Source organism: Pagrus pagrus (genome assembly GCF_965226575.1).
Source record: "Pagrus pagrus genome assembly, chromosome: 5".
Taxonomy (NCBI): Eukaryota; Metazoa; Chordata; class Actinopteri; order Spariformes; family Sparidae; genus Pagrus; species Pagrus pagrus.
The window spans coordinates 2,636,830-2,651,470 of record NC_140189.1 but is presented as its reverse complement, the minus strand read 5'-3'; the positions used below and the strand labels follow the sequence as shown (position 1 = coordinate 2,651,470).

Sequence of the window (14,641 nt, the reverse complement as noted above, 5' to 3'; positions counted from 1 at the left end):
TTGAGGTTCAACAGGGGAATCTACCCCTGAGCCACAGCCGCCCCAGGACTGTCCACCCTGGGACTAGCTGGTTACCATGATAACTTTACTAGATACTTCTTCGACACAATACATAGTTAATCTGTTGATAATCTCAGTTAATTTTTGATTGTTTTGTACCTTTAAAGGATAACTACCGTTTTTTACAACCTGGACCTTTTTTCTAGCAAAATATATGGTCATTTACTCACCCAGATAACTTTGGTGTCATTTGGCGTCGTTCGGACGAAATTAGATCCAGTGTAGCGCCGATATATCCATATAATGCGAGTAACGGGGCAGCAACACACAGCCTCTATATAACACATTATCTGCCACGAAACTAGTTCATTTCACTAATATTTTGTCATGATACGCTAGCCCTATTCCCCTCTGAGTCCGGGCTCGTCCGTTATCAACATCCGGGGTCAAACTAGCAGTAGCAGCTACAGGTAAACAAGCCGGCTGTCGCGGGTGCATGCACAGCTCAGAGACGACATCTTCCAGGTCAGAGGTAGTAGATCAACCAACCTACAGACCCCGGATGTTGACAATAGACAAGCCCGGACTCAGAGGGGAATAGCACTAGCATATCGTAACAAAATATTGGTGAAATGAACTAGTTTCGTGGCAGATAATGCGTTATATAGAGGCTGTGTGTCGGTGCCCCGTTACTCGCATTATATGGATATATCGGCGCTACACTGGATCTAATTTCGTCCGAATGACGCCAAATGACACCAAAGTTATCTGGGTGAGTAAATGACCATATATTTTGCTAGAAAAAAGGTCCAGGTTGTAAAAAACGGTAGTTATCCTTTAATAAAGAATATTTTTGTGAGGGTTAAGGATGAAAACTGAATGCAATCAAAACCACCCCTAAATGTTTTGATAACTGCCCTTATTACAACAACTTTCGGCAAATCCAAAAAAATAGGAAGCACATGCATTAATGAAACAATTCTTACAGATACTCAACCCAAATAAACTGTCAGTTTTCATTCATAATGAAAAGGAAAAGATTTAAAAAGTCATATCCTTTTAACATATCTAAAATCAAGAGATGTCATTTTTGACTGAATGAATTAATGCACACACAAAATGCTCCACTAAAATACCCCGGTCATGCACATAAATTAATAAAGAGAAAGATGACATCGAATCATGCCTCATTTACTTGGAAGAATCAAAGGAGCATATAGCTCTTAATTAGTCCAGACCAACTTGTTTGTGGAAACAAATTTGATTGACTTTCACAGAGCTGAGCGTGGTGTGCATCATCATTTTGTGCTTGGGAATTTTAATTATTAATTTATTTCTTGGTCTTCCGCTTGCAACCCCCACCTCTAGCCCCATCACAGAGCCACAGCTCCTCTCCATCATTTTGCCGGCAGAGTACTGGCATAGACGCAGGGGGGCGGGAGTGGCCCAACCCCTCCTCCCCATCTCCTCCATGGTGTTTATCCACTAATTGGGCCACTTCCTGAGACAGAGGCCAAACAGGGAAGGGAGGAATGCATGGCAAAAGGCCACTCAGACAAGCTAGCGTCAGGGTTAGATGGGGGGTGGTGATGGGAAAGGGGAGGGGGTTGGGAGGGGTGTACAGAGATAGAAGGGGGCAAAAGATAGAGAATAAAACAGATAGACAGATGTTTTCTTTATCTTTTTTTTTCTTGTTTTAGGGAGGGGACAAATCCCTGTTCATGACATAACATTTCATAATCCGCATGAGCGCTCCCTGGCACAGCAGATCAGCAGCTCATGCAGCCTGCGACATGTGCCGGCGGCGCTCACTGTTAAGTGTAATGCACGAAAGCCTTTGCGTTTTGACCACCAACCCTGCGCTTCCTTGACAAAATGCCAGTTTTAATGGGGAGAAAAAGCGTGTAAGTCACTGGGCTGACAAATGGGAGGGTTCGTTCTCGTTTTTATCCCGGCTGACCATCTATACGCTCGGTTTCGTTTGATGTGCTGGCCCTTTGAAGTTGGCCTACAGGGTCTATTGGTGTTTTCCTGGGGTTGGAAGTTGAGCCCCCACAGCATTTAGGACTTTTCAGGCCGGTTAAGGGATGCCAGATGAGTAACCCACAGTCCCATGACACCACTGCATTTGTTTGCGTACTATATGTGAGAGGGTGTGTGCCAGAGTCACCAGAGTGTAGTTCATTTGCGTCGAAAATAAAAAAGGAAAGAACATATGAAAATATAACTGGAAGAAACTTTGTGTAACAAGACACAAGCTCTGATTAATCGAAACAGGCATAAAAGATGAGAAACTTAATGATTCTTGGAGGTTTTAGGAAAAAAAATGCTAGAAGAATGCCAGAAATGTTAGAATTCTAATGGGTCTGCTATGAGCACATGCCTGAATCCTCTTTCATAAAACTTGCAAGCTGCAGTTCTAACATTAAACTGGTTATATTCCATGTGTTGTCCACATCAAAATGCATTGCTTACATCCTGTCTTATCTATCTGGGGAAGACTGTGATCAGACAGTTCTGAAAACTCTGCAAAAAGCCCTCCTGATAGCGCATAGGCCAGATGAAAGGTCACATGGTGGCCATTTGGACAGGCAGGACTAAAATGCAGCTGGACTGGTGAGACTGACTTTGAATAAACAGAGCAGGCCAATCAAGGACGGGAGGGGGGGGGGGGTTGGTCGAGACAGACACAAACCCTTTCCTGTTGTCCTAAATAGCAACAACCAAGGGAGCGCTATCTCCACCAAACTTCCTGCCCTATCAGCTCCTGGGGACTCTGAGAACCGGGCTGGTCAGGGAGCATACACAGTGTTACAGCATTGGAGGTCAACGACAAGATTCAGAATAGGGATAAAAGGATGTGCATTTTGGTTGCATAATTTTGAGACAAGAATTGGGACATTTCCCTTGGGGAATACTATCTCTAAATTCCAAGCAGAATCCTGACAAATGGTGTGTAATTTTTTAGAATAGTGGGTCCTAGTGAGCATGAATGACATTGAAATAAAATAATATTTTCCAACCAGTGACGACAAAGAAATGTATTGGGATCTACAGTATAATGTTGCTCAAAGAAGGGGAGGGTATATGTGTTGCATCTCGGATAAACAAGTTTTCCCTTGAACTCAAGAGTGCACTGAATTTCTTGCCACATAAAAGTACGCTAATGCTATGGCAGATATTTCACTTCAAGACCTCTCTTTCATGCACACACTTTTTAAGGACTGATCCCTTTCCAACCAATTTCCAAGATTTCACATTCCTTCAAAACTGTCTAATTGAAAGCCAGTCCAAGATAAGGAGATATAAGGTGGCAGGGAGTGAAAAGGGGCCGATCGAGGAAAGTGTTGTTAGTAAGAAGTATATTTTTAGGTTGTTTTGAAGTTCATCTACAGGTCATTTACAAAAAATAGGGTTGTGTTCCGAAAGCGAAATTTAGATGTGGCAGTATGACCACTTGAGGAAAAAAATCATAGGGGGAGTCAGTGAGACAAAGAGAAGCCAAACTACAGGAGGTGTGTGACGTTCGGCTGCTGTCCCTGGTCTATTGGCAGATGTGATCCTACAGTCTGCAGGTGGCGTGCAACAGCCCCGGTCCTGGCCAATGGCACTCCAAAACAGGATGTCTGAAACTCCCCAGGCTTGGGACTTCCTCTCCCGGACCGCCACGGCCCAGAGTTCAGCCAGCTCCCAGCCCGGAGGAACGCATTACAGATCTGGCACGTGAAACAGTCTGCTGCTCACAACTGAACACCAGCCCCCCTCCCTTTCTCTGGCCCAATCCCCTCTTTAACAATTTAAACTACAGAAATAGTCCCCCTGGTGCTTTTTCAGAGGAAAGAGCTCTTTTTCTACTTGCTTGGTTTTGCGTCAGCGAGGGCATTGAGAGTGCACCCTCTGCACTGTTAATGAAACTAGGCCTCGGCAGCCAATGTGCCAAATTAAATCCAATGTGCCTTTCCAAAATAGCAAAAGCAAAGAGAGCTGCAACCTTGACATGAACCACGCACGGCTGTAACGTTCACAAAGAGGATGTGCGTATTTTTTATGACAGAACAGAACAGACAGAGCTCCCAAAACGCTAAGCTGTGGATGAATCATATTCATCTGCATCACAAAGTGCCCTGGGTCACAAAAAGAAACACAGGGTTTTACAATCTTACTATGTGGTCAAAGCTTCCTTTTCGTTAAAAGATAACCCGAACCTTGCAATATTGCCGGGCTTGTAACCTGCAAATATTTGGCATAAGTTTGAAAGACATAAATACCCCTCCTTGGTTCTATACACAAAAAAAGTGCTTGCACTTCTTCTCTGAAGCTGTTTTAAAGCCTTGCAGCTGTGGAGGCTGTGTTCACAAGCATGAGCTGCATTAATACCATTAGCAAAGATAGATGAAAGATAATTTTGCCTTTGAAGGAGTGGATGAAGCGGGGAGGAGGAGATTCGAGTATAAAAGTGGCCACATTAGAGAGACACAGCAGTCTGCTGGGGGCTAAAGGGCAAGCTGGGAGGGTTAGCAGTATCCTCTGGCCCTTTACAGGCAGGCACAGCTTCTCCAGTTATCCCCCTCCGTACCACCCACCCATTTGGATCACAGTGACTTCATTAAGATGGCACGCCGTTTTGCCAATGTGGTTCCAATCGGGGCCCAAACTGTACATAAACCCCGCAGGAAATGCAGCTGGGTGACAGACTGTCCAAAAATAAAGAGAAAGGCAGAGGAACGAGGAGTGCGGGTGTGTGTGTGGGGTGAGGGCTGAGGAAAATAAAACACATGTGAGGCGACGCAGAAGGGGTGGGGGCATGATTAACGATGCCGACACTTTGAAGACAGGAAGACACCTGGCGACCATCTTGTCTCTGTGGGCCCTGGACAGACGGTAATGCTTTAGTGTGTAGGAATTAGGCCCTACGCATCTCCCAGCTTTAGCACGGAACCGCTGGCCAGATGGGGACTAAGCCGGGGGGATTGTAGAGGACTCAAGGAATGAGACACGACTGCCGGCTCGACAAACTGCATAAGTGTCTACATTGACTTGGCAGCATGCTTAGAGAATGATGGATAGAACGTTGGTCTGAGAGCTAGTTCACTTCCCTTATTGACTATGATTGTGTTAAATCCCTCCCATACGGCCGTGCTTGAGAAGACTAATGAAGTGACTGGGCTATGTGTATTTTCCAGAAAGGATACTGTACACTTCCTGTCTTTGCCGATCCACAAACAGCCATTGTTTTATAGTGCCTTGCAAACAAACATCAGGCGCCAAAAAAGTCTCCCGTCTACATGACCTTAAATATACAAGCGTGAAACCCAGACTGGTGTATGACACACCGATGGCTTACATGAGTCTTGTGGTAAACATCCTTGTTTAACAGCCCTATCGCTTCAAGAAAACATAAATAGGATGTTTAAATATCATTCAAGGAACTATTTTGCATCTGTGAACTAATGACTTCCCTTGAGCTTTTGAGTTCAAACCCTACAGGATACATACAATGATTTCCTGCCATTTTTTCCCATGAAAAAAAAAAAAAAAAAAAAAAACACCCTGAAAACTATATTTGTCAAATCCCCTCTACCAATAAACACATTGTAAAATGTCAGCTTCCCAAGCCAAAGATGGCAATAACAAAGTCTTGACAGGAAAAGTGGCGACACAAAGCTAGATGTGGAGCTGAAAATGGCCTGAGGGCTTCAGCCAGCAGTGGATCAGGGTTTAGGTTAGAGCTATTAGACCAAACGGGCAGGCGGGTGGAACATGGGGGAGCTGGGATTGTTCCTGTGGCAGCAGCATCGAGTGTCTCTTCCTAAGGTCGTCTTTGTAAGTAATTGGTCTGGTAGTTAGCCACAATTAAGCATCTCCACAGTGGACCCTGAGGGCTAAACCGCTAGCAACATTGTCATTACCAGGCTCCCTTTGAAGATGCCAAAGATTTGTTTCTGACCATTTGCTATGCTTTTTATGCTTTTTCTAGAGAAGCCCAGCATTTCTGCTGGTAACCTCTAATAATAAATACTGTTTCTGACCTGACTGAAACACCACCATCTAATTTCACTTATATATCCTGAAAGCAAAGTACTCAAACTGTTAATAGAACAGAAATTATATAATCAGTATGCATTCAGAAAATTCCTAACAACTTAATCCATGAAAATCAAGGGTTCCAGGAAGAGCTTCGACGATTAATCGACTGGTTGGCAGCTATTACATTAATTGCCAACCATTTTGATAATCAATTCATCAGTTTGACTGATTTTTTTAAGAAAAAAATAGACAGTACAAGGCGTTGAAGAACACCATCTTGGGCTTTGGGAAAGACTGATGGACATTTTTTCACAATTTTTTGACATTTTATAGACCAAAGAACTAATCAACTAATTAAGAGTTCTAGGTATATAAAAAAAGTTCTTAGAAATAAAGTAGAAATGCAACACAGGAAGGCTAAAGCAAAAGTTCCCTCTGGAACACTCAGCATAGAGTTGTGTATGTGATTTGAATGAGATAATGGGATTTGTATTAGGCCTACATTGCTTTCAGTATATACTGTATATATCTACCTGCCAAGGATAGCTGGTAGCCAAATCTGTGACAAAGAACCTCTTTTCATTGGAGCTGTACAAACAGGATTTTTGCACAGGGTTCCTGACAAATATAATACAAATAAATGGAGGTTCAACACCCTGAACATGAATTATGCTACAATAAAATGCCTGCACTCACACTTGCAAAAACAGTGAGCATTGGAAAGTGACTGCTTCAAGTCCTCAAGAAAGAACAAGTAGTCCATGTACATGTGTCATGACCCGGTCTCTATAAATATATACATGGTGGGCCAGTACCCACAAAACATGCCACAAGAAAGAATGGTCCTTTGCAGTGGGTGCAGTGGAGAAGGCAGCAGCCTTGGAGCTCCGCTTCGAGCAGGTCTCAAATCAGCGCTTGGGGAGAGCAAAACATATGTTAGCTATGTTATGGTTAGAATTAGCATCCCTGGTTTTCAACGGATGTGGGTTTGATCCCTTTGGCCTCCAGGCTCAATCAAGTCAATCTAAAATTAGTGGGCTGCCCCTTTTTTCCGGAAGACAGATAATTCCCCCTTGATTGTGGAGAAGGAAAAAAACTGGGAAAAGCAAACATGGTAAGGAACGTGGAGCGTGGGCGAGTCCAGAGTGTGGACACAACACAGTTATGGTGTCGCCGAAAAAGACAGGTGCAGTGACCAGCAGTTGCCAATAAACACATTCATGCTAAAAATACACTGAGGACAGGAATGGAAAAGCTTTGTTTCAGCTTTTAAAGTTGGAAGTGTTTATTGCTCTGGGCATACAGTTTGTAATGCCAAGGTACTCAATTCTAAAACTAGATTATATGACTACGTCTCTTTGTCCTTTGTTGGACAAAGTCAAGCTAATAAATAACTGGGGGAAGGGTGGTTGTTCATACAAAAAATACATTTTTAAAGCTTAAGTTTTCAATTAGGAATCCATAACTCAAGACAAAAGAGGGGCACTCTTCCAAAGACAGAATACAGTGTCAGAAAAGTTGGTGTAATTACTACAAGGTTGCATGTTGCAAACTGCCAAAAAACTTATCTTGAACTGGGCAACTCAGTGGGTTACTGTGACTATAATGAAGGAAAAAAGGACATAGTTATCACTGTGTCAATCGCTTTCAGCAGCGCTCCTACCCTACACAATGTGGCAGAGCCCGTACCCACCTGAAAGGCAAATAAGGCCTTCTGCCCACTAATTACAGAGGGGCTCAGGAACCGTTAGCCCCGACTGTTTCAACATGCAAATCACATCCGACTTGGGGACAGTTGGCTCCTTTGGAGACAACAAGGCCTGTTTGCTTGCTTTGGGTTTGTTTGTAACCTTGCTTCCTGAAAAAAAAGACAAGGGTCACACTCAACAATCGTCATAAACAAATCAATTAAATGAACAGAAAACATAAGCTTAGCAGTTGGCACTGATTTTGTGAACTGTGTACAGTACTTAGGCATCATTTTGAGGTACTTGTACTTCACTTCAGTGTTGTGACTTTCTGCTACTTTATACTTAAGTTAACGAAAATGTTGAAAAATGTCACATCTCACATTGTTAAAAGGGCCGTGAGAAAAAATTCCTGGATCCACATTGAACGTCAGAAAGATAAAAAAAATGCTAACTGTCCAATCCAGTAATCAGAGGATCTATGTGCCTACCTACAGTACAAACATACATGTAAATATATGTATAATTTACTTTTACTTGTATTTTTAATACTTAAGTACATTTATGCCAGAAAATTACTCTTGATACTTCAACACATTTCATATAAGATACCAAGACTTTAGTCAAGTTCTATTTCTATGGGTGACTTTCACTTTTACTAAAGGTAATATTTTAACATGATATCTTAACCTTTTACTCAAGTATGACTTTTGGATACTTTTAACAACACTGGTTAAGGGACTTCTGCAAATTAAAATATAGAATTTGAAGCAGTCTCTGCGTATGGTTTTCGGTATGGTTCAGCAATTAATTTATGAAGAGCTACTGTAGATGTATATATGAATATCATGCAGACAAGGCTACAGAAGGAAACAAAAAATGAAAAACACTGCAGCCTTGGCTGCTGATGTCACTGGATTCTCAAGTGTTTTTGTCTCAAAAAAAAAAAAAAAACTAACACAAGAAATATGTTGTGCTGTGCTATCCTGTTTTGTACATTTCCTGAAATCCAAGGTGTAGGGTACAGGGAAAATCCAATTCGAGAGGGAAGGTCAGCCTTCAACGTTCGAGGTCTGGAAAAACCATTAGGTGGAATGGAAGGGAAGAGACAAGGTCTAAGTTATTTCCTCTCTTTTTTTTCTCTTTTCGCTCCATCATTTGAGAAAAGGGTTAGGGTGGTGGTGGGGCTGGGGGCTTCATCCTCCTTGGAGTGTCCCAGCAGTAACTGCTGGGAAGGAAGCAATGACAAGGGGACTCGGGACGCACTTCTGTATTGCAACAAAATGGGGCAACTGCTCGTGCATCTGGTGCCCCAGGATCACAGGATCACAGGGTCATACATAAAGTGTCTGTCTGTTGTGTATCTGATGTTGTTTCCTGACTTTGACATCTCGTGCATCACAAAAAATGACTAATTTCAAATGTTGTAATAAATCTCCAATAGCTAAGAAAATCAATACAACTAGAGGATATTCAATTAATTCCCAAAATAGATATCATCAACTGTGTGTGTGGCTGTCATGAGGGTTCATGTACACCAGTTACACAATAGCTTGAGGTGAAAAAATGCCAAGAGGTGTTAGGTAATCACCTGTAAAACAATGAGCAAGAAATAGAATCAGGAAGTTGAGCTTTATATAAAACAAGCCCGGGTCTATTTTCTCAAAGGCTATTCTGATAAGATTTTATGTCACACTGACTTCAATTTTTCACTCAGGAATAAATAATTAAACCTTCCAGGTTCTTCATGTGGGAAACAATGTCCACAGAGTCGCTTTAATCACATAGCAACATTGCTAGGGAAATATTTGAATAGTTTTGTGATTCTTTGGCTCACTTTGTTGCCTATTTCTGGGAGTGCTGCCCGGCCACTTTGACCACAAAAAAAAAACAGAAAATGCCTTGTGTATCCTCATTTTACAATAAGAGCACAAAGACAAGTGCTTTGGGTCACTCTGCCAAATGTACACCATTACTCTGGAAGTATTTCGCGAATACAAGACCCGGTCTTTTCTGAGCCCACTGTTCAGGACAACCCTGTGGCTTTCCTCAGGTGCTCAACGTTTCCCTGCAGCCTTCCAAAGCAAGCGTATTGGTTAACCACCCAAACCACTCGAGCATAATGCAATCTCCGATTCACAACACACAAAATGTATTGGCAGCAGTCCACGGAACCTAATCCAGGAAGGGGAAACATTTCTGCAAACAGACTGTTGTTGAAAATGTCTAATGAATGGTTTCTCGTCTCTTCTGAATGATGTGGAAGTCTCCAGGATTTTTCCAAATTTACTCAGTTTGTGCTTTTTTTGTTTTCCTCATTCCAAACTACCAACAAGGGAGAAGGGTAGACAGACAGTGCTGCCTCTGTGCACAAGGACTTTCCAAACACAGAAGGCAGCTGTCCTGGAATGTGCACTGGCATACAAGCAAGCTCTGAAATTATGGCCCTGGCCATTGCTAAAGAAAATAAAATTGATGCAATCTGTAGAGCATGCAGCTTTTAATTAGTGGCTTCCGTCTCCTAATTGGTTTCTCTCCGCTTCCCTCCGCCTTAATTCGAGATTGGACCAATTGGCCGTGCTGCATTTAGTATGCTTTGTTTGTCTTGAGAGAAACCGTACACCGTAATCAAGGCACAAAATGAACGTTTTCAAGGGCGAATCCTTGCAGAGAAACAGCTTCGTTCTTTTTCCAGTTTTCCCCATTTTTTTTCTAGAGAAAATAAATCTGTACGGATTGTGGGACCAACCAGAGGGAAAGCCTTGTGTTGTGTTGTGAGCATAAGTTGTTCTGAGAATGTGGAAGAATGAGGAAATAATTTGGGTTCAGGCCATACACACTGTACTTACATTCTTGGCTTTTAGTTTAGTTTAGTTTAGTTTAGTTTATTTGTTTATTATGACGTGGACAATCTCCTTTAATAAACTTTACAGTAAAAGGAGCAGCTTTAGCCTTTACGGCTAATTTCCGGCTGTAGTCCCCGGTCAGTTGACAGAATACACAATCTTGACTAGCTAATATTACAAGGGGATGCAAGGGATAAAAAGAACGAATGTGGAAAATGAATACAAAAAAGTTGAATAAAATCAAATTAGAAAATGGTACATACAAGGCAACAGATATTGACTATGTCACATATCACGTTTGACGGGGGTTAATGTTTGCAGTTATAGTTGTCTGATTGCCATGTTTTGAGGTGATTGGTAAAGGTGGAGTACGTATTTATGTCTATTTTAGCATATGATTTTTTAAAGACTGAGACAGAAGAGCAAGCTGAAATTCCTTGATTACCAACAACCGGTGATGTGAGGTCAAAGGTCAGACCGACAGAACAAAAAACCCAGAGACAGATACTTATTTGGATTTATAATGATGCGAAACAAAAGCATTAGAGACAACTCATTACTTCAGTGCTTCCTCCCTCTACTTTTGTGAGAATAAATAATGCCCCATTCATGCAGAAGCCAGGTTTTTGCCTATAAGCACTCTTTATAATGGCTTGTGGAAAGTGCATTATCTGAACGCAAATGTTTACCCATGACCTAACAACTGAGTCATGTTTATTGCATGCAACAAAAGGTAACTGTGAGTGAAAACACACAGGAGATCACAAAGCTAAAGCTTACTGTGGTATGTTTATAGCCGGGTATGTGGTCTTTTAGTGGTTTTGTGTCAGAGCGCAGATGAGTAAACACTCCCATGTAGCTTTCCATTCAAGGTGTGCGAGCACGGTATAGGATGCAGGTAAGCCAATGACCGACATCTCTCAGTTGTGATATGTGTTGGCTTGGCTTTGGATGCGAAGAAAGCAGAAACTAAACAGCTGGAAAGTAACTGCAAAACTGTTGAAGGAGACAAGAAGGGATGCACTGCTGGTTGCAAAACACGCTTGGTTTGATAACACCACTGAAATCTCTTTTCCCAAACAACTTTCTGCTGGACTTTGAGTAGGCTGGAGAGATAAGTGTGGGAAAGGAAAGGGAAAAAAATACAGAATCAGAAAACAAGGACAGAGGAAAAGGAGATAAAAGTAGGGAAAAGAAATCAACAAGTAACTGGTTGGCTGCTTACAGCTCACAGAACAGGCTTCAAGGAGCAATCATCTGAGGTCAGGGACAGGTCTGGTTGCCCAGCACTACTGGATTCTCACTTACACACACACACACACACACACACACACACATTCCCTGTGTCATCCTCTCTCATGTTTACTGTTTCCACCAGCCAACATTTCATTGTTACTGGGGCAACATGAAGAAATTTACTCCTGCACAGAAATCACATTCTCCACACAGCAGTGAAGAGGCCCAGCCTGCACGCCAAGTGGCTTAAACTTGCATGACAGGCCGATGCATGACATCAAATAACCAGAATTACTGGAATGTGATATGTGAGTTTTTGTTCACTTTTTAGTAGAACTTTACAGATCTAATCAATGCATGTAGGAATATTTTTACATTTACTGTTAGGAGTTCTGCGGCCTCATCTGTACCCTTAATTACTCCTTATTAGTGATGAGGTAGATTATGGGAAATAACATATCTTGCTGTTGAAGTTATACTTTAAAGCTGTCCCAAGGCACTTTAACTTTTTGTTGATTCAAGCGGCCCCTGTGGACAAAAGCAAAACAAAGTAAACTTTGTTTAAGTCTGGTACCACCAGACTACAGAGCAGCTTCTTTCCTCAGGCTGTGATACTCATCAATTCACCCTTAGCACTTAGTTTTGATTTCATAACTTATCCAAGCCAGAATAAGCAGGAATCCAGGCATTAAAAATAACTGAAATTGTTGCATAGAAATAGCCAATCTTAACGCTGATGGTCTTGCTTGCTTATGTAGGTCATACAGAGGCATCAGTACTAGACTGAGCCTGTTTCATAACCAGTTAAAAGGTCCTTGTTGCACATTCACGTTTGACCCAGAGAGACTTACAATACAAGCTGATTGCATACAATGTAGTTTGTGTAAATGCTCTGAAAGGTTAATCTGATTACTACTTAAAGCTGGAGTTTGTAGAATATGTGAAAAACGCATGAGACTGGGATGGAAAAACAACTGTGCTCCCCCCCCCCCTCCCTGTTTCAACTGCGTAGCTCCACCCAGTCTTTTGCCTGAATTCTCGTGGACGTGCGCGACTGTGGCGCTTGAAATATTCACGTCAGAACTGTTGTGTCATACACTAGCCATGGCTGAATTACAGGTAAGAAAGTACTTTACCTTTCTCTCGTGATAGAGACCGACCACAATTATTTCTTGCTAACGTCTCAGCATGACATAGCCTACATGTCTGGCACTAATAAAGCCATGATATTTGTCATACTGGCGTGATACTTATGTAGCATAATCTAATGACAACAGCAACACATATATCACGGGAAAGAGGTGTTAATGCTAAGAATAATAAAACAACATATAACACTAAAGTAAACAATTACCCCCACATGCACGGACTATCGGAGACAACCACTTTATTCAGACACTTCTTTATTTCCACCGCAACCTGAAAATAAATAATAACTGTCACATCCATATCTACACGACACACGTCCTCTGTATGTCGTGTATATATAACGCTACTGACAATACATTTGACGTTGACTTTGATTTGCTTGTAGCTGATGTGAGCCTTTGGCTAAGGTTAGCATAAAGCTAATCAACTCACAACATTACTCATCAACTGTGACCACAAACCGCCTGCTTTATTAGATTCACGGTCATTTCAACTACACAGCCAATTACTACCACACATTTAGATTATCAGCTATGTAAAACTTGTATTGGAGGCTCACCTGTCCAGGAGAAGAACAGCAAGCAGAAATAACTTACACACTCCAGCTTTAATATTGACTCGCTACTTAAAAGGTCCAGTGTGTAGGATTTAATGGCTCATTCTAAGGTAACAAAAAACGAGGTGTTTATATACATAATAATGAATATCATATTCAATTTCTGCCAATAGAATAGAAGTTTACTGGAAACTTCTACGGGAAGCACATCAGCTGGATGCCCATAATAAGTCTGACAAGATGAGAGTCTAACAAGGTTTGCAAAAAATACAGGGCTGAAGTCTAGTTAAAGCTGGAGTGTGTAAGTTATTTCTGGCGTCATTTGGTCAAAAATCAATAATAACCTTTCAGCATATTGTAATTCATAGTGTTATGACAGAACACTGCACTTCTGTGTCTCCTCTTGGCTCTGTATTCAGGCTTTAAAAAATCAGTGCCGTGACGGCAGTGTTCAGCCAATCACAGTTCATTTTATAGAGCAAGCTGTTTTGGGCGTTCCTATTGGTTGCTCGACCAAAGGCGATGCACGTTCACCTTCCATCGGTGGTGAAGATGCAATGGCGGACGTCCCGGCAGGAAAAGCCGCTATCCCGGCATTATCAACAAAGGCATACACGGCTAAGCAAGCCAAAAAAAGGAAGACCGATGTAGAGAAACGAGAGTCCAAGAGGGAGAGTGACAATAGACGGAATAAATCGCGTGTAAACATTGGATAAGCATATCTGAGGTGGAGAGAGCTTAGCGATAGCATCGGGCTGAAGCTGGATACTGAGCTTGCTGTTCTTCTCCTGGACAGGTGAGCCTCCAATACAAGTTTTACATAGCTGATAATCTAAATGTGTGGTAGTAATTGGCTGTGTAGTTGAAATGACCGTGAATCTAATAAAGCAGGCGGTTTGTGGTCACAATTGATGAGTAATGTTGTGAGTTGATTAGCTTTATGCTAACCGTAGCCAAAGGCTCACGACAGCTACAAGCAAGTCAGAGCCAAAGTCAACGTCAAATGTATTGTCAGTAGTGTTATATATACACGACATACAGAGGACGTGTGTCGTGTAGATATGGATGTGTCTGAATAAAGTGGTTGTCTCCGATAGTCCGTGCATGCTGGGGTAATTGACGTGAATATTCCTAGCGCT

At 42.0% G+C, this 14,641-nt stretch overlaps 1 protein-coding gene across 2 annotated transcripts in view; it reads right to left on the bottom strand.

Moving 5' to 3' along the window:
- The window catches only part of afg2a (AFG2 AAA ATPase homolog A), a 146,677-nt gene that overhangs the window by 60,914 nt on the left and 71,122 nt on the right, over positions 1-14,641 (bottom strand). Inside the window, exon 16 of one of the 2 annotated variants that reach the window (XM_084352218.1) lies at positions 7,405-7,885. The exons of the other annotated variant lie outside the window; for it this stretch is intronic. Coding sequence (XP_084208344.1) covers positions 7,802-7,885 — 84 coding nt within the window. The 3' untranslated portion in view covers positions 7,405-7,801. Of the gene's footprint in view, positions 1-7,404; positions 7,886-14,641 lie in introns of those variants that run through there. 2 annotated transcript variants of the gene reach the window in all.